Source organism: Leptidea sinapis, chromosome 21 (assembly GCF_905404315.1).
Source record: "Leptidea sinapis chromosome 21, ilLepSina1.1, whole genome shotgun sequence".
NCBI lineage: Eukaryota > Metazoa > Arthropoda > Insecta > Lepidoptera > Pieridae > Leptidea > Leptidea sinapis.
In genome coordinates, this window is record NC_066285.1 from 2,817,853 (window position 1) to 2,844,336 (window position 26,484).

A 26,484-nucleotide genomic window follows, 5' to 3' on the forward strand; every position below is an offset into this window, starting at 1 on the left:
AACAGGAGCACAAACGAGCGTTCGCGTAACCTTATTTCAAGTGTATCACCGCCCACATTATCCTGCATCACTAGAGGAATCACAAAAGCGTCGCTGGCTGCATTTAGGAAGAGTGTACACGCTTTTTTTTGTCTCAAACGTGTCAAATAAAGTACTTCAGCACGTCACGAAAAGCTAGGAGTTACTGCAAACCATCAAGAAGAGAAAAGTTGAATAGTTGGGACATGCCTTAAGACACGAGCGATACCTAATAACTAAGAACTATTCCAACTTATAATGTTGGGCAAAGTAGAGGTCAAACGACGAATTGGAAGAAGAAAAACGTCCTGGTTGCGTAACATCCGTGAATGGAAGAAGATCGCCAGCGTAGAAATACTAATTCGCTTGGCGAAAGATCGCGATAAAATCGCTGAGATGACGGCCAACCTCCAGTAGTAGAGAGGCACAAGAAGAAGAAGACACGGTTTTTTCAATCATAAATAATACAAGAAGATATATTTGTGGGCAATACTAAAAGTACAGAAGGGCTTTACTCTTAGTAACAGTTACAATATCACGCACACGGGTAAATAAAGGGACAAAATGGACAAACAATGTCAATTCAATATCGTAATGTCTACATTGCCTGGTTGGTGCGTGTGTAATTTATTATCATGTTGAACAGAATAGCTACTAAACACGCAAATAGGTAGAAAGTATTATAATATACAAAAGTTTTAAATTTATTTAATAAAATGAGCTGTACGTCTTTGCGTGGTTTTTGTACGATTATGGGTGTGCAGCGTTCTCCACTGTAGAGGTTTTCAAGGAAATCCAAGTCTAAGTAAGTCGAAGACTTTGCGACAAAATGTTTAAATGTAATTGCAGAATGCGACAACTGGACAGCAATGACGGAGTTTGCAAGCGAGATCTTGCTGTTGAAGAAAAAGGGAGAAAAGTACATAAAGGTGTAGCCGTAAGCAGTGGAAAAGAGAGGTGTTAATAACACGAGATAATTGCCAATGTGGTTCTGCATAACTAGGTAAAAGAAGGGAGATTTTTATTAGCTGAAAACTCCCATTGTTAGTGAAACAGAGGCTGGCCAGTGCCTTTTTAAGGATTTTACTACTCCCGCCGAAAAAATATTTAGGACAAAATGCTTCTTTCAGTATAATCCAGGTCTTTAGAAACTCAACTCTGAGCAGTCAAACTCACTGAATTCCTGATTTAGATATCAGTCTTCTACTGGAATTCAAGCTTGCCACTCATTTTCTTAATCCAATTTTTAAAAGTAAATCATTTATATTTCTAATATGATTTGTGTGCGAACGACTTAGGGACGAAATTACAATTTTAAACATAAATAAAATGCAAAGTGAACGTGTCATCACAAGAAATGACCAAAAATATGTATAGGTACTTGTTTTAGAATTTGGGAGCTAACGATTACTCCTGATATATGTATTGTCTTAGTTATAAAAGACTTAAGGAGTGTTGATGTTTCTGGAGAACAAGCGCGCAGACACTACTTTCTTACGCTTTTGCTTTTTAAATATAACGGACACCTGTCCTTCGAGTTATGTGCCCTGCCAAATGGAAGGCCTAAATCAGTTTCGCAATCTATGACGGTGACTTTGCTTCTCCTACGGATCTCCTCATTTCTGATTCGATCTCGCAGGGAAACTCCGAGCATAGTCCTCTTCATTGCCCTCTGAGCGACAATGAGCTTCCTCATAAGGCCTATAGTGAGCGACCACGTCTGTGCTCCGTATGTCATCACTGGCAACACGCACTTGTTAAAAAACCTGACAGAACCGGGTGGACCCGCCGAACTGGATTATTTGTCGAAGTTAGACGTACTCGTCAACAATTTCGAGGGTATTTTTTTAATTACTTATTAGAATAACAATTTTGAGTGTACTTTTCGGAATCTGGCTTGTTCGGGGGGCTGGAAGTCGTTGAACCTGCGTAAGTTTCGATTCGTGATAGCCCTAGTAAACAACTTATATATATGGCTCAGAAATGATATGGGCCTAAAGTTTATCCTCAAAAGCGTTTTATCGCCCTTTTTGAAGAATATCATCACTATACCTCTGTGTCATGCTTGCGGCGTTTTGGTCTCGAGGATGACGGAATTGAATAGCTTCTGCAGGATTTCAACCACAGGAATACCACCATCTCTCAGTAGCTAGGCTGTCATTCCATCATAACTCGGCACCTTGTTGGTTTTAAGCTGTTTTAGGGCCATACTAATCTCGTACAGGCTGATATCTTGGATTTCCCGGAATTCTCTCACAACAAAAAAAACAAAACTCTTACATTGCGGTGATTACTCTCAGTTTTCACTGAGTTGCTCACGGAGACTATATGTCTTTTGGTCGACATAATGAAGTTGATCTCATTTTTGGTGGCACCATCGGGGCTGATCCAAGTCCATTTCCGTTGTGTTGACTTCATAAAGAAGAAGTTCAACATATAGAGATCCTCTTTCTCCGTGAAGTCAGTCAGCATCTGGCCTCGGGCATTCCGATTTCCATAACCTAATTTTCCCACTCTCAACTCATCGCTGCTACGTTTTCCCAGTTTTGCGGTGAAGTCTCCCATGACGTTTAAGTCGGTCTTCAGAGTGTTGAGATGTCCTCATATATGGCCTATTATCCTCGTCTGAGTGTGTCGAACTCGAAGCGTAAACCAGTATGACCTGTAAAGAATACCGTTCAGCAATTCTGAGTATTAGGTGCGCTACCCTAGTCGACACGCTCCCCACCTCAATTTCGTTTCTGACGAGAGGCTTGTGAACGAGGAACCCGACATCAACCTGGGACCGTTGGTCACCCTCCCGGAAGTAGAGCAGGTGTCCAGAATTTTGGATTTTCGAGTCCTCACCCTATCTTCGGAACTCGGATAACCCCACAACATCCCATCGTATTGTGTTCAACGCTTCCTCCAGTTCCTCCAAATTCTCGCTGGACCGCAGTGTCTTGACAATATATGTTGCCAGAGTCTTCATTGGTGGTAGGGTTGCCAAACCCGGGGATTCTCAGCACCCCTTTCCCATCGCTTATGTGACTGCTACCGTGGCTACCATGAGCGACGGGGACTGGGGGTCGTGGTCTTATATTGTCTGTCATGTTGTTTGGGGGGTTTTGCCATAATCACCACGCTTGGCAGGCGGGTTGGCGATTGCAGTTGATGGTGGTGCTATCTCTGAAGAATGCTGCTGCCCATCCTCCATTCTATGTATCCCTTAGTCGCCTCTTAGGACCGCCATGGGAGGAAATGGGGTGATGGTATTCTGGCGACATTACATGTACTATTCTATACATTTTTATATAATATGACTATTGCCGGGCATGTGGTAGTGTAAGTTATGATATAGTATAAGTTTACATAGAAAAGATATGCAGAAAGTAAAACGAATACGATTGTTACATGTATTACAAATTAATCAAAATAATATGATAATTTATCAGTCCTTTTTACCGAAGAAGAGCCATAATTTCAGATAAATTGCAGTTGAGCACTGAACGATGACTCTGTTTTTTTTTTGTAATCTTATATATAAAATTCTCGTGTGACAAAGTTAGTTACCTTACTCCTCCGAAACGGCTTTACTGATTTTTACCAAATTTTATATGCATATTGAGTAGGTCTGAGAATCGGCTGCTATCTATTTTTCATCCCCCTAAATGTTAAGGGTAGTCCACCCCATTTTTTTTAAATTTCTTGACAATTATTTTATTATGATTCAGCATTGAAAAATACATACAAATTTAATAATTAATAATTTTCGCCTTTCTACGATCTACAACTATTTTTGTATCACGATTTTTATATTGTTCTGTTCCATCCACCAAACCGATATAGGGTTGCAAGATGGCAATCGAATACAATAATAATTGTAGTACGATGTAATTGGTAGTTCTGAGAATCGGTTCCATCAAAATAATTTTAATAATTGATTTTTTTTATATGTTATATTATGGCAATACGACGTTTGCTGGGTCAGTTAGTTTATGTATAAAAATATCATAAAAATGTCGCATTGTAACTTGGAGCGACCTCTAGTAATTAATAAATAGTGAAAAAAATTACCTTCTAAAATCTCTACTCCAACACGCATATATAACAGGATTCATCGAGGAGTTGACCCATCCCAGCCACGTAACCACGACGTTCACTATCTCCTCGTGGGCTATACATGATGAACAGATTCCTGAGAGCAGATTCACCACAAAGAACGGTAACCAACACACTATAAATACCCCCATCACTATACCCAAAGTTTTCGCCGCCTTTTTTTCTTTCGCAAACTTTGCAAGTTTTCGTGAAAGTGAAAAGTTTTTATGTAAATGTTTATTATGAGTAACGTTCGTTAATCTGGTTGATGACCGAGACAGTCCATTGTTTTGTAACGCAGTCAGCGGCTCCTGATCGTGTTCTTCCGGAGTACATGCACCATGACACATATCTGTCCTTTGTCTCATAGTTCCACCCCTATGTATCCTTAAAGTCAACTCTAACTCCCCACTCGGCCGCATCACTTGCTTCGTACCTATTTTCAAAGAACGAGTCTGTATAGTCGCGGCACGATATATACGATAGTACGTGAACACCATCACAAAAAGTGGTAAATAAAAGGATATAGTTGATGAAAATATAATGTATTCTAAGTTTTCCGTGAATGGGCATTTGTAGTCCGGTACTTGTTCCAAGCGGACGGCTCGCCACCAAGCAATAGCCGGAAAGGATATCATTCCAGAACAAACCCAAACCGCTGCTATGAGAAACGCAGCCTTTCGACCACTCATTTTCATTGGATAAGTAATAGGATCCGTTATGGCCCAATACCGGTCTAAAGATATCACACACAAATTTAATATAGATGCTGTACTAAATAATACATCTAGCGACCTCCATACATCGCACCAGTCCACTCCAAAGAACCAAGTGTGCTCCAAAACTTCATATAAAGCAGAAAAAGGCATCACAACTAAGCCAACAAGGCAGTCGGCAACAGCGAGTGACGTCACAAAGTAGTTTGTAGATGTGTGCAAATATCGTTCCCTTATGACAGCAAGAATTACGAGCATGTTGCCGAAAACAGTTGTCAGTGAGAAAAGTAGGAGAAATGTTACGAGGAGAGCTCTATCTTGTAATAATGTAATGTATTCGTCCCAAGGTTCTGATACATCTTCCGTAAGGTTGAACGCTGAGATATTTTCAAGGGAGGCGTTGAGTTCAAGGGCGATGTTGAAAGCTGCGCCATGCTCTACAGTATATTCGGGCCCTCTGTGCAAATTGTCCAGTTGGCCCCTTGCCACCAATATTTCTGGATCGGTAGCATTCATATTTCCCAAATGGTTATCCGCCCACTAGCGCCATGGCGAGTGTTTATGTTTTCCTTGTTTCGCTCGAAGCCATTTAGAGATTACATTCTTCGGTGGCATTTTATTATCTGATCGTGTCACATATTGGTACGCCATATTTCAGACGTTTCCTTTGCCCGGGTCATCTGAAACAATAGAGGCAATATTTAATATATTTACTTAAATGATTTATATAACATGAGTTTTGATATTTAAGCAATATGATTTTTTTATATATTGCAACATGGAAATTATTGAATATGCGTTACCGAAAGTCAATTACTGCAATAAAAATTTTAAGATTGGACTTAAAAAAAAACTATTCCAAAACAATAGATATAATATGCACTAAAATGTAAAAAAAAATGCGTATTTTTATACAAACTAATTAATCTAATTCTAGTTCCAACTATTGTAACTTTACACGGGAAGCACCAGCTTTCAAATAAAATGATTATCGAAATTGGTTGACCCAGTCGAAAGTTCTGAGGTAAAGAACATTAAAAAAATACCGACGTATTGAGAACCTCCTCCGTTTTTAAAGTCGCTTAAGAAATATGTAAGCCACGGTATTTTTTAACTTACAAAATATTCTCATATATCTTGATATTGATTTTTATATTTTGATGCAGAACTGCAAAGATACTAATAAAAAATATGTCATTATATCGCCGCCGTTCATAAAATGAAAAATGTATTAATATCTCGTAGATAGTTATAGATGAACTTTTTAATACCTGATAGTATTTTTCCCGATAAAAACAGTCCACGAATAATTCTTTAGTGTGCGTGACAAGCTACGTACTTCTTACACTCGCAATTTGTATGACACTTTATATTAGTGTGCGTGAATTGATCTAAATACAGGTTAGTTCTAAATCCAATTTTTTTCAACGTTTTCACAGCTGTCATAGTCTATCTAGACGTATAACGGGCGTTTACAATAACGTATCTCTAGTCACCGTTTAATGACAAGATCTTATCTATCCATAGTTATGTCCAGTATAGTTATTGTCCAATGCTATCTGTCAATAGGTTATTGAATTGTAAGTAAGCGTAAAAGGATAGATTTGTCTACCTCTAGTAGTTAAGGCCTTTAATGGTCTAAGGTCAGAGTCCTGATTTTTGTATTTCGAATGTAACATTTATTACAAATATATGCTTGTGTCCTTCATGCGAGACATAAATAGAGTTTAGCGAGCAGGCGGCGAGATCAAACGAATTGTGCTCTATGGGCCGTGAGCAACCGTGCACACGAGGGCTCTTGATTAACCCTCCCAATACACCTGTGAGATTTATTTTACGTAGATTGTAAACTATATACTAACAGTTTTCCATAATGTTACAGGCCTTGTCCCCATTTTATTTGGTTTCCTCTTTTAATCTTACAAAGCTTGTATCTACCCAGGGGGAGGCTCCTTTTGCATAGGATGCCGGCTAGATTATGGGTACCAACGGCGCCTATTTTTGCCGTGAAACAGTAATGTAAGTATGCCGTAAGCTTTATTGTGTTTCGTTCTGAAGCGCGCCGTCGCGTAGCTAGGGAAATTACTGGGCAAATGAGACTTAACATCTTGTCTCAAGGTGACGAGCGCAATTTTAGTGCCGCTCAGAATTTTTGGGGTTTTTAAAGAATCCTGAGCGGCACCTATTGTAATGGGCATGGCGTATCAATTACCATCAGCTGAAAGTCCAGGTCACCTCGTCCCTTGTTTTCATAAATATATAAAAAGTATTATATTAATAATTGAGATCCTATTGGACGTGTATAATATACTAACTTAGAAATAATATTTATTTATTTCAGACTCTTGAAGTGATAACATGTTGGGAGGGTTAACCGCTTCACTAATAACTATACTTCCGTCAGAAAAAAAAACAATTGAAATAATCTTTAAACTTTCATTTCAAGTTTTAAATTAAAGGCAAATACCGATTTACTTGATTAGTTTATTGTCCATTGTAATGGAAAAAACAGCAACAATATATGAAAATGTGAAGGAAATTAGTGTCCCATTGTGCACATAAAATGTTAGTTATGTCACATAAACTTTCTTGAAAACAAAATATCGATATGCACATAACATCTATCGAAATGCATCCAACACGTAATCACTCAAAATACACGTTCGTGTCGACGACACAGACTCATGTCGATTCCTTTATTTTGAAAGAAAATATAATACCACAGGGGTGGGTATATATCTTCTAATATATAAAATTCTCATGTCGCGGTGTTTGTAGTTAAACTCCTTCGCTGCTCTGCATATTGGGAAGGTCTGAGAATCGGACAACATCTATTTTTCATCCCCCTAAATGTTAAGGGTAGTCCACGCCAAATTTTTTTGACATTTTTTTAAAATTGAAAAATACATACAACTTCAAATTCTCACCCATCTATGATCAACAGTTACTTTTGTATCGCGATTTTAATATCGGCAATACAACGTTTGCTGGGTCAGCTAGTAATATATATATTTCTTTTGTGCGTCTGTTGTAACTCAACTCCTCTTAAACGGCTGGACCGATTTTAATAAAACTTTCTGTGTGTCTTCAGGTGGATTCGAGAATGGTTTAGATTCACAATTCAACCTCCTAAACGGCTGGACCGATTTTGATGATTTTTTTATTTGTTCCAGTGAATTTGAGATTGGCTTAGATTCTCAATACAGTCGACATATAATTCTCCTACGTATGTTATTTTTCAATTCGAGCACGTGTGTATAACAGGACAACGTCTGTCGGGTCAAACTGTGAATAAAAAAGGGCTAAGTAATTATTAAATTTAATTTGATAAAGTTGAAATTTGGCAGTTCTGTAAACGTAAATTGTATGAACAGTATAAGTAATAATATCAAACAAACAATTCAATTAAGCCTTGACAAGTTGGCAAAGTATTTCATGTATGGTCTGTGGTTGCCAAAATCTTACAGTTGAAGGTTAACAAAAAAACTAGAATTTTTCTTTTTGTAGAATATGTAACGTTTCATGTGTCATAAGTTAAAGTGTATTATATTTAATTCTCAATTTGACGAGCGCATTGTAATGGGCAGGGCGTGTCAGTTACCGTCAGGTAGGGATGTTAAAACATAATCAATTTTTATTTAAATCGATTATTATTTTCATATAATCGATTTTTTACTATCGATTTTTATACTATTTTTATTAAATCGATTACATAAAGTACGTGTTTAAATCGATGGTATAAAACAGCTCGTATCTATGCGACGAATGAAAAAATCTTGCATAAAGTTTCAATTTAAAGTAATTTAAATTTGTAGTTTTAATTAAAAGTAGTATTTTATTATAAAACTAGTCAAATTTCAAATAGGACTGGACATTTAAGGCAATTTTTGATTTGATTTATATTTTAGTTTTTGAGACAATTAGTTTGTCATTTTGTTGGGATGCTCATCATTTCAATTTTATTATAGTAAATAAAACGTTTAATAGTACTAAAATTTGTATCAATAATGCTATTTGGTTTCCTCATTCCTTACCTTGATTTCTAATCTTAACATTGGAACATTGCCTTTGATATTTAATCTGATAAATTGTTAATATGAATCTCTTAGGATTATTATTGGAATATGAAAAGCATGTACTATTAAATAATACAAAAAAAAAGGTTTTTTTCGCAGAAATTGAAATTTTCAATCGATTAATTTGGATACAGAAAAATCGATTTTTATTTAATCGATTCTTAAACATTAATCTCACATCCCTACCGTCAGGTAAACGTAAAGCAAGGGCTCATCACAATCATATCACTTCTTTGAAAAAAAAATGTTGTTCATAATAACCATTGGTTTATTTATTTCGTTATCAAAGCTATGTTAGATATGAAATTATTTCGTCCATTTGTGGCATAGTTAACGGGATAAATAAGACTGTTATCATCGGAGTTTCAATGTTACATTATAACGAGTTTCAAATATCTTTTCAGCAGCCTGCTTGATAAATTTCCGAAAACACAATATCTCTTATTTAGTCATATAATATGATTTATTAATGAAATTTCAATACTAACTTCAAAGATTGATCGAACATAAATCAAGAAAGTTATAAATTTACTCGCGACTTGCTGAAAGTTTAATAAATTTGAATATTTGAGCTTTGCGTTGGACATAAACAGCCGAAGTTATTCTGTTAATTGCTAGAAGAGACTTGTCGTTGATTCGTTTTAATAATTATTAAGTAAATAAATTATTCATAATAATCAAGCGAATAATTCTTATACATGTAACTATATTTTGTAAATCTCGAAAATAGCACAGACGAGTAAAAAAAGAAGGACTCCACGCCGTGATATTAGCAAGTGAAGCACCGTTATGGTAGTGTGTGTGCGGTTACGGGGGATACTAGTTACACAATTTTTTCTCCTAAATATTCATATATGGCCACAAATACTTATATAGTATCGTTTTTACACTTTTTCACAACATACGACGGCAATTTTAAAATATTTTATTGAGACGCAAACTGATCTGTCACAGACGATGACAATTCACATGCCGCCTATCGGCGTGTAGTAGTGTGCGTGGGGCTATGTATTTACACGTTAATTGGCATGTTTTGGTGCTACACTGTTATGTAAGGTGATACGGAGTCCTTATTTTTTTACTAGCCCGTGGAAAATAATTTCAACAAAATTTTCCACTGATAAATATATAACAGAAGTGTTGATAAGAGAGGTGAGCGATTATATCCAGCAAAATTTGGAAGGTTCTAATGAAACTGGTACCTTTCAAGTGCCCATACAAACCGTCCACTAAATGACCATTATAGCCGAAATTTTTTGGAAAATATTTCGAATCTTAAGCAGTTTTATGTAAACTAATATATCCTACTTCAATCTAACGTAAATCTACATAAGAAACATCATTTAATATCATATATTTGATGCACTTTCAAACTATTTATTTAGCCTCAAAGTGAAAACTCAATACAACTTACATATATCCATGATTGAGAAACAATCATTCAAATTAAATCTACAAATGTTTGTACCTACCGGGATTTAAACCCATGACAGATAGCCCTTAGCTTAGAGGTTAACTAATAGTAACAAGGTTACTAACCACTTTGCTAGCATATGCTCAGGCTAAACTATCGAACAAATAGAACCTTTATGCAAGTTTGTAGACTCAGTCATTTAGGATGAGATCTATATATAGGTATACACACAAATAAAATTTGAAAACACTACTTATGAACGATGAGGGACTCGAACCCACAACCTCTGGCGTTCCGTGCCAGTGGTCTCCCAACTGAGCTAACCGTTCGAGTGACGTATTGACACAAAATCTTGTATGCTTTGTTCAACTTTCAGGTTGTGGCTTCATCTACAGGATCTACTTTACAGTTGATAACCTGCTCAACCCAAATTTTTCCATATTAGCAAATTTACTTGAAATGTCGCTCTTGTAAATCTAAACAATTTGTTATGTTTTTAATGTGTTAATGCTCACTTCTAGGATTAATGCACAAATAAAATTTGAAAACATAATTTTATGAACGATGCGGGACTTAAACCCACTACCTCTGGCGTTCCGTGCCAGTGCTCTCCCAACTGAGCTAACCGTTCGAGTGAGGTATCGTCACAAAATCTTGTATGCTTTGTTCAACTCTCAGGTTGTGGCTTCAAATGTTCTTCGAGTCCCACATCGTTCTTAAAATTGTGTTTTCAAATTTTATTTGTGCATGAATCCTAGAAGTGAGTGTTATCACTTTAAAAACATAACAAATGGTTTTTATATGTATATATACTTAGACTTTACTTGTGTAAAATTTTGCTGAGCATAACGTAACCGTAATCTTTGATAACGTTTTTATAGTCAATTGACAACTGAAATTATGCTGTGCTTAAGGTAAAACAGCCCAATGCAAAAGCCAAGTTCGCAGACTATCATAATCAGCTAAGTTTTACGTAAGTAAAGTCTGAGCAAATTCTAAGTACCTTTTATTAATCTTAAAATAATCATTTAGACAAGTATGGGTAAATAATAATTATTGAAATTGTAACCTGTTAATTGACAGATGACAGGCAATATTTATACGTCTAGAAAGACTGTGACAGCTGTGAAAACATCGTAAAAAATTGAGGTTGACAGACTTTTTCTGCCATGAAACAGTAATAGATACATTTTTGTGTCTCGGACTGAAGGGTGCCGTAGCTTGTAAATTACTGGACAAATGAGACTTAACATCATATGTGTCAAGGTGACGATCGCAATTATAGTGACACTCAGAATTTTTGGGTTTTTCAAGAATCCTGAGCGGCACTGCATTGTAATTAGCAGGGTGTATAAATTACCATCAGCTGAACGTACTGCTCGTCCATCAATGTCATAAACAAAAAAAAAATATAATAAATAAAATAATACCTCAATAATTAACAACAGGTGGTTTTTTGAGAAGGGCGGTGATGGCCAAGTCGGAAACTACGACTCTTAGAGAAAATTCTAGAAATAAGTCATGCCCTCGATTTATAAGAAAACAATAACTGCATATTTTTTTTTTAATTTTTCATAAAAAAATACAGCCATACATAATATATTAAACCACTAGACTCTGCTGCTAATAAGGATCAAACCTTGGAAAGATATGCATTACTAAAAATGAAAGGAAATAGAAAAATTTTACAAATTGCTTTTCATATCTTACTTTTAACTAAATGCATATTTACTAAGTTTAAACGTCTCTCTAATGACCTCACTGCAATTGATACCATGACAGGACTCATCCTCGATAGAATATCAACAAAAAAAGTAAGATTTCTAACAAAAAGTTTAAATAGGAGGTGAGTTTTCTTCCGTGTAAAAATAATGAAACAAAAAATTTGGTATTTCCTTTCATTTTAAGTAATACATTTATTTGCATAGATTGATCCTTATCAGCAACAAAGTCCATTGGTCCAATAATACAGGTGTAATTGTTTTTGAAAAATCATTCGGTTCGATTTCCGTCAAAAATTCGAGAAATTGTAAAAAACTAAAAATGTTGTTATTAATTTCTTTTAAATCGAGGGCATGACTCCTTCCACGACTTTTCTCTAATACTCGTAGTTTCCGTCTTGGCCATCATCGCCCTTCTCAAAAACCAACCCATATAATGCAAAATATTCTTCAACCACATGAGATAATTCTATAATAAGATACATTATTGATCATTTATCTTTCGTAATATATAAAGATATTCCTTTAAATTCTGTCAAATATGATTAATATTTTTGTGATAAAATACAGGAAAATAGATGTATTCTAAAACGAATGTTATTTTCATTCCCTGTATAAATTCTCCGATGTAACCTCTAAGTTATTACTGCAGCAGCGCTATTGGCTTTACATTTTGCTAGAGTCAATCTTGTTGGCACAGTCAACTTCTATTCATAATAGTATTATATTACCTAATAGGATTTGTCAGTAATATATTTTTAGTATCTCGATATTAGCTGTATTTTTTAATAATTTTGCATTTTGCTGAGTTTTATTAGCACAGTGTACTGCTTTTCATAATTCTTTGATTTTTTGGCTTTTTTTTTAAATTAACGAACAACTATTACGTAATATATATAGTTCTTCCTTTAAAAGTGGGCTGGAGCTCAAGTTGGTGTAGTGATCTTAATATCAAATTCATGATTATCAATTTAAATTCAAACTTAAACTGTATGAAAACAAAAAAGTTAAACATGGCGTGTTGAACACTTTTTTTTTAAAGTTCTATTACAAATCAGTGGCTTTCTGTTTTTTTAATGATAAGGGAAGGCGAAGGAAGGGAGAAAAAACCCAAAAATTCTGAGCAGCAATACAAATGCGCACGTCAGTTTGAGACATAAGATGTTAAAAATAATTATGTTATGTTATAATTTTAATAGTTAATGTTGTTTAGCGTTCAACGATCCTTATATATTACTTACATTTAAACACGAGTTGAGGCTTGTCTAACGGATAGATCATATTCGTATGGCAGATTAAGATTATGTGATGACAGATAGATGACAGATGTCAAAAATTGCGTTCCGTTCCTTTTATTGTTCCTGAACACATCAGTTTATGTTGTGCTTTACGGCGTTTTAGTTAAAAACAAGCTAAGCACTGTTTTAAAATAGAAAAAGATAAAGTCTATTTATGAGGAAATAAATCAAATTGTAGAATTTGTTCTGTAGATAGCTTTCGTATAAAGTATTAGTACGTGATAAATAAGGGGAGGCAGTGGGAGGCTCCTTTACAAAGGATGAGCTAGATTACGGGTACCACAACGGCGCCTATTTCTGCCATGAAGCAGTAATGTGTAAGTATTACTGTGTTACGGTCTGAAGGTCGCCGTAGCTAGTGAAATTACTGGGCAAATGAGACTTACCATCTTATGTCTCAAGGTGACGAGTGCAATTGTAGTGCCACTCAGAATTTTTGGGCTTTTCAAGAATCCTGAGCGGCAATGCATTGTAATTGGTAGGTCGTATCAATTACCATCAGCTGAACGTCCTGCTCGTCTCGTCCCTGTATTTTCATAAAAAAACTAAGCGATTCTTAATCAACACAATTGTGATACGATCCGCTGCGGTGACACACGAATTTAATATGAAGCGGTGCGACGCGGCGGGTTTTTCCTACGTGCGGACGCATCAACACTGCACTGCTTTTTTGTGGTTAGTTGTTGTTATGGATGGATAGGAGATTTTTTTTTAAATCAATACTTAAATATCACATTAGTACTCAAATAGTACGAACAACAAAAAAGTGAAATTAATATTGTATACTTGGAGAAGAATATTTGCTGGGCATTTCACTATTTGCTTGAAGAAATATGGACTAATGTGATGTTCTTGGGTAAAATTAATTAAAAACATTACTGCCTTTATACAAATAATAACAATCAATGGCATTGTTCAGTTCACGCAAAAATGAAACGATATGATCAGGTTGATTTCGCTTCGCACCGCACTGCAGCGCATCACACTGCACAGTACACCTCACTTGCTTCAGGTCAGGTAGGTTACTTCTACTGGAAGCGAGTAATTGTTGTGGCTTCGTGTTTGCGGTAAGATCGCTCACGTAGGATGACACAAAGGTGGATCATGGATGCACCTTGTGTATTTCCATGGTCCAAGAACCTTAATAGGTGCTTCACTAATGTGCATCTTTAGATATATTTTGAATAAAAACCTAACACCTAAAATATTTCTTTTCCATTAAAGTGCCAGTAATTTTTTTGAGCAGTTTGACATAGCTTTGTAGAGTTCCAAGTATACACACACAAACATATTTCATTATGTAGTCTCAATAATAAGGACAATAAAATACAATTATGTCATTAGTTAAGAGTGGGGGGGGGGGGCAGGAGACTTATAGCACAGGTTCTACCTAGTTTGAAATCCTGTCTCCCAATGGTAGTTTAACATTTTAGGAATAAGAATTGCTGTATTATTGTATTGTAAATATACGCATTTGATTTGAATTCTAAACAAAAGGTGCTTCATCTTATTTCCACTTAATATTAACAAAAACCGAAACAATTTTCACACATTCGCAGTGAAATAAAGTCAGAAGTGGGATTGATCGTAAAGTTCCATTCAGTAATCTGTCAAACATGCTCCACATCCAATTGTTCGTTCCCTATTGTTCAAAAATCGAGTCCCGCAAATCCGTTGACAATCTGTCACGGGAAAACTATTGTAAATGATTTTTCTCGCCACGTCGCACCGCCCTTTTTTTAACAATAAATTTGATTAATTGCTTTTGAAGTGAAAACTTCTGTAGCCGCTCTCAGCATTTGATTTTGTGGGAAATGAACTGTGGTGTGACAAAAGTCGGTTTAGATATTGAGTTTCTTGTATGTCTGTACTTTTTCAGTAATTTAAATTACTTTAAAAATTTTAAACGACGATTAAAAGCACTTAGCTTAAGATTATTTGAATAAATTTTATTTATCGTTGACTTTAACTTTGAGTTGACTAAGGGAATCTCGTTCAGTGAGCATAATTGCATTTTATTTTATTTACCTTACCTTGGTGAAGTTTTTACTTCTTTCGTGTTTACACCATTTTTTCTTACTTCATTTCCATTTGAAAATTCATTGACTGCGATGAAAAGTATCTAATCCACATTTTATAGTAAGATTCTTACGAACTACTACAAAAAGACGAATAAAGTGTGCAAGAGAGAAGTACCTGGATCCTGTTATCGATTATGGGGCAGAATAATTAATTCTTGCTTAGCCATCGGATCGATTCAAGGGGTCCAAATTACCTTACAAACATACATTGTACATTTAGGGACATGAAAAGAGCCTCCCCGTGTGGTGCTTAGTTTTATACCGAACACAAGCATCCGGCGTCCCTGGAAGCAGCACTAAACAAGCAAAATCAGTTGGCTGACTAATCTTTTCACCACGATGGCCACCTCTGAACCACATTTATAACATATTCAATTAATTTATTTCCCGTGTTTTTGAAAATATTATATCTGCTTCCCTTACGCAATTTTTAAGAGACAAAATTATGTAAGTAGTAGCAGAAAACTGATCCTGAATGAAGCCCCATTTCGTCAATTTTGTGTGAAGAGGTAACGAATAATCGTTTTTACGACATAAAATATCAAAATTTCAAAGCAAAAATTTCCCGCTAATTAATAAAGAGATAATCTATTTGTGGCAATTTTTAGTTTTGTTAGGTTTAGTTTCATTTCATCACAAACTCTACGGAAAAACATCTTATTTTTGTCGGATTCGTAAACGCGTCCTTAAAAAAGTGTCGGAGACGCAATAGGCACATTCTCACCACGGTTCTCGCCCGCTAGCTAGAAGAACCAAGCTAGCTGTAAACGGCCCTTATTAGAGCCCGCCTTGACAGTGATCTCTAGTAACCGAGCGAGCTATCACGGTTGCAGCTTTTTGGGCTGCCTATATTTGAGGTGACTCGATAAGAAGAAGAAGATTGTACATTTTACTTTCAAACGTACATACATACCAAGGTCATGTTCGATGTTTAATAGTAAATGGAATCATGTTTTTTTATGGTTACCGTGATTACCTTTAAACTAGGCAAGTAAAAGTTATAGTTTGTGCCATACACTTTGTATACTACCGCGATAGAAGGACCCTGTGTGAAAGTGAGATAACTATCCTTACATAAAGACCTAGGTGTGAGAAAGAGACGGAATAGATGAAGACCATGAAACCAGTTTGAAACAATTTAGTGACCATTAATCTCCTGTCAAATTGGACCGTTGATTATAAAGATGTGATTTTGAATAAAATATTTGAATTTGAATATAAAGATGTTTTTCTGATGATAACAGACATAAAAGGGCCTGTGTATACAACATATCTAATACACCGCACCCTATTCACTGTTTACGATCCATTTACGCTTACATCAGTTTTATTTTCACAAGGGAAGTGTGATTTTATATCGTGTCCTTTTTATTAAACATCCATCTAAGATAATAAATGTTACGTTTTTCTCAATCGTCTTCTAGTGAATTTAGATCTTGTATTTATTAATCCAATAAAATATAAATTCAACCTTCGCACGACACGCCACATATTAGCATATCATCCCCACCATCTGTATGTGTGAATGTCCTCCACAGTGCGATTTTTTAGGAGCGATTTTTTAGGAAACAAAGATGTGGAATGAGCTTCCTTGTGCGTTTTCGTGACGATACGGCATGGGTACCTTCAAAAAAAGCGAATACACCTCTTTAAAGGCCGGCAACGCTCCAATGATTCCTCAGGTGTTGCAAGAGAATGTGTGGGGCGTCACTTATCACCAGGTGACCCGTACGCTCGTTTATCCTCCTTTTCCATAAAAGAAATACTGAAGTCGATCTTAAATTCTCTGATAAATGAAATTGATAAGTTTGTGGATTCAATTGCCAGCTGTAGTTTTTCCGAACAAATACAGACAGGTCAGGGACTTCAAGCTAACTCCCAACTCAAAGTCCGACAACGCACCTCTAGACCCCTCGTGTTGCGTATATCCATCGGCGGATGCCTCACCGCTACCCAATATGTGATGAGACAACTGTAAGAAACGATGACGGAATTATATGGCCCTACAAGTAAACATGGTATAAAGTTATACGTGAGAATAAAATAAGAATATACAAAATGTTGACCATATCGCTGACTGTCAATACAATGATATTTCTGAAATTTTCCGAATGCCAAGCAGCCTTGCAAATAAACCCATCATAAGCAAAATGTCTATTTGTAAGCATTTCATTTCCATTGCATAATCTTTTATTTATAGCAAGTTTATTTATAGGCCGCAAAAGTTCAGTTATAATTTGCTAGAGCTGTTGAAAGGATTTTTTATGTGATGATTAAGTGAGAATCTTCTGAAAAAAACTTAAAAAGATTATTAAATATAAATTTTGTAAGCCATAAGATTAATCAAATATTGGCACCTATAGGCATCACCACATCAACTCTAAAACTACTGCACCGATTTTTATATTGGTTTTACCAATGGATAGCGTGATGCTCTAGGAAGATTTTAGTATATAATTTGTTACGTTTTTAAATACATTTTTGTATATATTAACAATATTTGAAAGTGTCGGAAAAAAAGAAGCCGTCTGGGAGCTTTCAACGAAAAAGCTGTCTAAACTAAAGAGTCTATGTCTTTCTCTTAAGGATAACATACTATATCGATTTTAATAGCTTAAAATTGGCAATTATAACGTGGTAATGTAAAAGCTGTTTCACAAACACTACATTTTATTACTTCATAATATTATAATAAAATAATTAATTTCCGATGGCTTTAGTTGCATTTAGGTACATTACTTTTTGTTCCAAAACTAAAAATCACTGCCACATTTGAAAAATGACATCTGCTCGCTGACGTCATACAGACGTGAGATTCCGTATCTTTTTTTATACTATCTAACATGTAAGCGATACAACAATATTACTACTCAGAGTTCTCTAAGAGCGCGATTTGTGAGCCGATGATTTGACAGCGATTTATTTAACGGAAATATAAATATTTAATTCTTACGGTAGGTCGTTCCTCCAAATATGTACGACTGGACCGATGGCTAGTCCACTGTCCACGCGTCAATTCCTTGTGGTACCTGGTCGACCTTTTATAGTTAATGAATAATTGTATTTGTTTGATGCGATTTCTAATTATGACAGTAATCACGACCATCATGTTCACGAAGTATCCTTACAAAAACAATGAATTCAAGCTCTAAAGGTTAATTGCATCCAATATACGATAATTTATATGTAAACAATTAACTTGTATGTGAGTAAACCACAGCTATTGTAAAATACACATTTATTTAAAAGAGAGGCCGTTGAGAAAATTTATTGAAGTAGGCGTTACTTTGCGGAAACCCATAATTATAGCTTGTTGGACTCTGCTCCTATTGAGCAAAGTAATTATTTGATTAACACTGCTTCTATTGAGCAGTCTTATAGTTTAGTTTCTGGTTTGGAATATGTTCCAAATTATTTAAACTAGTCAATAAGACAATAGGGGACTCCTCTAGCAATATAATACACAATGTACAAGTAATAGTAAACATAGTAATTGTAAAGTTATAAACCTGATGCACCAAAATATGCAAGGATTGTTAGTTAAAGAACTGGAACTGGAGTTACTAATGAACCATGAAAATATTGATATCTTATGTCTTACTGAACACTGGCTTAGAAAATATGAGCTCATTTTTAACTCCAGTGGTCATCGGGTGGCAAGTGTGTTTAGCAGAGAAAAGGCAACATGTGGCGGCTCTCTTATACTTATAAGTAAATCATTTAAATTCAAAGACCGTAAAGATATTGTGGCCTCTCTGTTGAACATACCATTGAAATAGCCTGTGCAGAGCTTGAGTGTGCCATTGTTGTAAGTATATACAGACCCCCCGATGCATTATATGAGTTATTTGAGAGTGTATTGGAGGAGGTTCTATCAAAATTATCAGAATCTAAGAAATATATTATGATTTTTGGTGACTTTAATATTAACTTATTAGAAAAATCCACCACAAGTATTAGATTCAAATCTTTGTTTAAATCATATAATTTATCAAATATTTTCTTAGAACCTACTAGAGTAACCAGCACCTCTAAAAGCTGTATTGATAATATTTTTACTAATTATAAACCTATTTCTCAATCAATAATTAGTAAACTGAGCTCAGACCACTTTGGTCAATTAGCCTCTTTTAATATTGCAGGGAACAAATGTACTTCAACTAAAAAGTTTATGTTTGTTCCGGTAAACAATAGGCGAATGGAGAAATATAGAGGCAATGTTTCAGAAAAACTCTTAAACTTGTATTTGAATTATAACAGTACTCCAAATGAGATGTATGGTAAGTTATTTAAAATAATTAAAACAGAATTTGCTTCTATATTTACTTCAAAGACAATCAACTCGGGTGGTCTCTTGTCATTTAACAACTGGGCAACAGCTGGTATTCATAGGAGCAGACAACGGTTATATGAGCTATATAGTGAGAGATCATCATGATGCATCTTTCCTTGTATATGTGAAAAATTATTCAAAATTATTTAAGAAAGTATGTTCTATTGCTAAGTCAATGCATATTAGAGAAATAATTAAAAATGCTTCAAATAAAATAAAAATGACATGGAATGTTATTAACTGGGAATCTGGAAGAGCGAAAGACTGCAAGTTTGAATATAATCTAATAATAAACAATACAAAAATCCACTCTGAGCAGGAAGTAGCTTCTGCTTTTGAGAAATTTTTTTCTGACATTCCAGTTTCCATCTCAAGCACCCTTGTCTCCTCCACCAGTGTTGCCGAGTCACTTCTTTTGGAAAATGTTAAGGAATGTAAACAAAATTTCAAATTCAGTGTTGTTAGCCCAGCAGAAATAATTAAAACTTTCAGATCCTTAGAAATGAAAAAAACTGCTGATATATGGGGCATATCTGTAAAAATAATAAGTTCTGTTATTGACGTCATAGCACCATATCTAGCACTAGTTTTTAATAGCTGTATTGAACATGGCGTGTTTCCTGACCTTCTGAAGTATAGTAAAATTACACCAATATTTAAATCGGGACTCACTTCTGACCCGAATAACTATCGCCCTGTTTCGGTGTTGCCGACCCTTAGTAAAATTTTTGAAAAAATTATTTTAAGCCAAATGCTTACTCACTTTAACACTTATAAGTTACTTCATATAAAACAATTTGGCTTTACTAGGGGACGCTCGACTACGGATGCAGGTGTTGAACTCATCAGGAATATTTTTGAGGCCTGGGAGGAATCACAGAATGCACTTGGTATCTTCTGTGATTTATCTAAGGCTTTTGATTGTGTTCAACATTCAACGCTGGTCAGGAAGCTATGCCACTTGGTATAAGAGGATCTGCAATCGATCTTCTGATCTCATATTTAAATAGTAGGATTCAGAGGGTCGAGGTGAATGGCAGGAGATCTCCTGGGACTCCTCTCGGTATGGGGGTACCACAAGGGTCTATTCTTGGACCCTTCCTCTTCCTAATTTATATAAATGATCTACCTAACCTTGTAGAAAAAAAACACAAGGTGGTATTGTTTTCGGATGACACTTCACTTATATTCAAAGTGAAACGAAGCCAAGTTTTATATGACGAAGTAAACAATGCTCTATCTGACATCGTGTACTGGTTTAGCGCCAATAAGTTATTGTTAAATAATCATAAAACCAAATATATTAAATTCACCGCGCCAAATGTCAAAAATGTAGATGCGAATATTTTATTAAATGGAGAGGTGGTAAAACCAGTGGAATCTGCTATATTTCTTGGCATTACTCTTGATTCCAAATTGCAGTGGGGCCCCCATATTGAAGGATTGGCGAATAGGCTTAGTTCTGCAGCATATGCGGTTAAGAAAATCAGACGGTTAACTGACATAGATACGGCGAGATTAGTATACATTAGCTATTTTCATAGTATTATGTCCTATGGTATATTGTTATGGGGCAGTGCGGCCGATATTAATACTATCTTTGTGCTGCAGAAGAGGGCTATTCGCGCGATTTATAACCTAGGTCCTAAAGAATCATTAAGAGAAAAATTTAAAGAAATAAACATTGTGACTGTTGCTTCTCAATACATTTTTGATAATGTTTTGTATGTTCATAAGCACATTGAGGAATTTTCTAGAAACTGTGACATTCATAATGTTAACACGAGGAACAAACATAAACTTGTTATGCCTACTACTCGGTTGGGTCGAGTTAGTAAGTCTTTTGTTGGGCGATGTATATGCTTCTACAATATGATCCCAGAAAATGTACAAAACAAATGTGTTACGAAATTTAAAAGAATTGTTAAAAAACGTTTGTGTGGGAAAGGTTATTATAGCATAAACGATTTTCTTAATGACACCACGGACTGGGATTAAAGCGAATACCCTCAGGCTCTTTAATTATTAATGTTTATTGTACGATATTACATTGTAATCCATATTTTATATAAAAAAAAAGCCCGCTGTGTTTCTTGCGCCCATTCTTCTCAGTTCTGAGGCAGTCTCTTTTGAATGGGTGGTAGTTTTTGACGTAAAATAAGTGATTTTTAATCCTATTTTGAATAAAAATATTTGAATTTGAATTTGAATTTGAATTTGAATTTGAATTTGAATTTGAATTTGAATTTGAATTTGAATTTGAATTTGAATTTGAATTTGAATTTGAATTTGAATTTGAATTTGAATTTGAAATTGAATTTGAATTTGAATTTGAATTTGAATTTGAATTTGAATTTGAATTTGAATTTGAATTTGAATTTGAATTTGAATTTGAATTTGAATTTGAATTTGAATTTGAATTTGAATTTGAATTTGAATTTGTTAATTCCGCCAATATTAACGAAGTTTCGCTGCGAGATCGAATCAGAAATAAGGAGGTCCGTAGGAGAACTAAAGTCACCGACATAGCCCAGGTGGTTACGAAACTGATGTGGCAGTGGGCAGGGCACATAGCTCGACGGACAGATGGCCATTGGGGCAGTAAAGTCCTCGAAGATGGCAGTCTCTTTTGAATGGGTGGTAATTTTTGACGTTCAATGAGTGATTTTGAATCCTATTTTGAATAAAATTATGTAAATTTGAATTTGAATTTGAAGTCTTCGTACCGGAAGACCTAGACGTAGTTTTGTAGCCAGCCACTGGTAGGCAATCCCTACAAGATGGATCGACGATCTGGTCAAGATCAACCAATTTTCCTTGGAAGTTTGCAAGAACATCATAAATATATTTTGTTTTATCAGTCTCTTATTTTAGAAGTTTCAGAGGGACACACATTTTACCACATTTGGAAGTGTCTCTCGCGAATGAATAGGAATTTTTGAGTTTCAGTATTTAAGTATGGGGAACCCCCAAATTAATTCTTTTTTTTTTCTATTTTTGTGTGAAAACCTGCGGTGTACATAATACATCTAATTACCAAGTTTTAATAGTATGGTACTTTTAGTTTCAGAAAAAAGTGTCTATGACAGGACGGACAGACAGATAGACATGACGAATCTATAAGGGTTCCTTTTTCACCATTTGGCTACGGAACCCTAAAATCGAATAAATGGACGCAGAAATTTACGAATAATATTATATAATTGTATAGATTACAAAGGAAAACCTGAATGAACAGCCGAAAAATTCAATTCCCGAATAAATTGATAATTTTATTTGGGAATTCAATCTTTGATGTTCAGTTAAACAAGAATACAGATGTAATTTTATGCCTGTTTACTTTGTCTCTATTATATTTCCGAAGGTTTTTGACAAATGCTTAAAATCACTACATATAATTCGATTTTATCTGGATAGATCTGTGTCAGGTAATCTAGTGTTATATAAAACTGAAATAAAATGTTGAAAATTTCATATTTCTTTATCAGTGGAAGGCTCCTTTGCAAAGGATGGCGGCATGATTACGGGTACTACAACGGCGACTATTTCTACTGTGACGCCGTAATGTGTAAGCATTACTATGTTAAGGTCTGAGGGGCGCCGTAGCTAGTGAAGTTACTGGGCAAATGAGTATTAACATCTTATGTCTCAAGGTCATGAGCGCCGCTGTAGTGCCGCTCAGAATTTTTAGGCCTTTCAAGAATTCTGAGCGGCACTGCATTGTAATTGGCAGGGCGTGTCAATCAACGTAAGTGTACCATCAGCTGAACGTCCTACCTTCATCCTTTATTTTTATAAAAAAAAATAACATTAATCTATATATTATATATATAAAAATGAATTGCTGTTCGTTAGTCTCACTAAATGTCGAGAATGGCTGGACCGACCGGTTTGGCTAATTTTAGTCTTGAATTATTTGTGGAAGCCCAGAGAAGGTTTAAAAGGTTCAATAAATATGAAAATACTCGGATTTAAATAAAGACAATAATTTTGATTTCCTTTAATGTGTTCCCCGTGTGTCGTTCAGAAAACAAATAAAAATAATAGTTTAAAATGAATAACTAATAAGAATTTTTATATCTTTCTAACTTTCTTAGGAGGTGAAAAATAAAATTCCTTAAAACACGGGTAATCACTTAAAAAGGATCCTTTTTTTTTTTGAGTTTATCTTTTACAATTTTGGTCTTTTATTGAGGCAGTACGAAGTCTGCCGGGTTAGATAGTGTTTAATAAATATGGAAGTAATAGGGCTAATCCAAGCGCGACGTTAATGTATTTTTATTTCATTTTTCTTGAAACATTTATCTATCTTCTTCAATAAAATGGAACAATTAAAAACAATTAAAAGCCAAAACTGATAATATAGGCATATATTTAGTGATTTTATCAAATACTAACTTTTGCTAGCGACTTCGTACGTGTGGAGTAGAATATTAATATTTTTATTTTTGTAAAAATTGCCAACTGCAATTAGATGTAGTACATCTTATATTTTAATACCTTTTACCTTTAGCATTACATCGCTGAAAACTGAAATGAATCCGATGCAGTTGGTTTTTCTGTAATTCGAAGACAAACATATAGACAGACAAAAAATGGAAAAAAAAATTTTTTTTGGTTATGTAGCTGTCATAAATAACATCCCGTCCCCAAATTAAAATTCCTTCAATATCTATAATGTATATGCATGGGTCTGAAATGCATGGGCCTGTAATGTACAGTATACGAGACCCCCTATGTTTTTATATAAAGCTTTATCAAATGTTCATATAACACGGGTATTGCCCCATATAACGCGGGGATTTCCCACACACATATTTCTGTACTGTGAAATTTATAAGTATCTGTTCATAATTAGCTTCGCATACCCTTGCACGTTTGTCAATTGTGTTATTACAAATTTAAATTATATTATTAAATTTGTGTATTAAAAAACTTAATAAAATGGTAAAACCAGGCAAATAATTGGAAATACTTATCACGAATTGTGATTAATAGTTATTTATTACGAATAAAGAGGTCGTAAAAACGCATTATATTACCGTAATAGCCCTCATGTTCCTATGACGAGGAACCACTCTATCGCGTTATAAGGACACTGACTCTATATATAATAATGATGTCAAAATTAAGTATCAAATGTAAAATGATAAGATTCATCAACATTTTCAGCGAGTCTCTCGTTAAATTTCCGATTGATGAAAGACATTTCCCCCTATGAAGCAGTTGAATTAAATTTATTGATTATATTATAATACTTACTTCGTGTTTCAAAGATTCGTCGCTAATAAATCAAGGAAGTTATAATTTCACTCCCCACTCGCTAGAAGTTAAGACAATTTGAATATTTCAGCTTTAGCCATAAATATCCTTGATGTATAATTTCTGGTAGAGATTTATACTTAATCTCTAAATTCTATAAATTCAAAATAATATAATTAACGATTTTGATCCACGAGTAGTAGTATTACAGGAAAGGTTGGTTTGGTCCACATATCATAGCACTGGTGGAAACGAGCTCCACTGAGATATATTTATAAGGAGTAAAAAAATAAAAGACATATACCTTTTTTAAGTATTGAAAACGGTCCAGAAAAAGACTTAATTGAATTGAAATTATTTTGAAAGGTATCATCATTTCAAAAAAATGTGCTGGAAAAATAACATTATTTTGTCAAACGTAAAAAAGGCATGATAGTATCTATCCGCCTTTTTTTTTTATGGAATAGGAGGACAAACGAGCGTACGGGTCACCTGGTGTTAAGTGATCACCGCCGCCCACATTCTCTTGCAACACCAGAGGAATCACAAGAGCGTTGCCGGCCTTTAAGGAAGGTGTACACGCTTTTTTTGAAGGTACCCATGTCGTATCGTCCCGGAAACACCGCACAAGGAAGCTCATTCCACAGCTTTGTAGTACGAGGGAGAAAGCTTCTTGAAAACCGCACTGTGGAGGACCGCCACACATCCAGATGGTGGGGATGATATCCTAACTTGTGGCGTGTCGTGCGAAGGTGAAATTCGGCGGCAGGAATCAGGTTAAACAGCTCTTCGGAACACTCCCCGTGATAAATGCGGTAGAAGACACACAATGAAGCGACGTCTCTACGCAACGCCAAGTAATCCAGCCGTTCACAGAGCACTGAGTCCCTGACAATTCGAGCTGCTCTACGTTGCACGCGGTCAAATGGATCGAGCTGATACTGGGGTGCACCAGACCAGAGATGACAGCAATACTCTATGTGTGGCCGGACCTGCGCTTTGTAGAGCGCTAGAATGTGGGCCGGCTTGAAGTATTGCCGTGCTCTATTGATGACGCCCAGCTTCTTCGAAGCCAATTTGGCTTTGCCCTCCAGATGGCCACGGAATTGGCAATCGCTCGAAATTTCGAGACCCAGTATTCCGATACTAGGCGCGGCTTTAAGAGAAGTGTTCTCGAAGAGCGGTGATACGACAAATGGGGTTTTTTTAGTGGTAAACGCGCAAACTTAATTCTTCTGGGGGTTAAATTGGACAAGGTTCAATTTACCCCATTCCGCGACCTTCTCGAGATAGGACTCGATAGAAGACACAAGTTTCTCCCGGCACTGGTCGACGATTTCCCGAGAGAGACCTGCATGGCCCGTGTATACGGCATCACCAGTGCTGTCATCTGCATAGCAATGCATGTTGGAGGTGTCCAACATATCATTGCTATGCAGAAGAAACAGCGTAGGAGATAGCACACAGCCTTGGGGCACTCCAGCA

At 35.4% G+C, this 26,484-nt stretch overlaps 1 protein-coding gene across 1 annotated transcript in view; it reads right to left on the reverse strand.

The window, feature by feature from the left end:
• Nucleotides 1-26,484, reverse strand: part of LOC126970521 (dopamine receptor 2-like) — a 119,048-nt gene that overhangs the window by 16,218 nt on the left and 76,346 nt on the right. Inside the window, exon 2 of the mRNA XM_050816482.1 lies at nucleotides 4,075-5,494. Coding sequence (XP_050672439.1) covers nucleotides 4,075-5,330 — 1,256 coding nt within the window. The 5' untranslated portion in view covers nucleotides 5,331-5,494. The remainder of the gene's footprint in view (nucleotides 1-4,074; nucleotides 5,495-26,484) is intronic.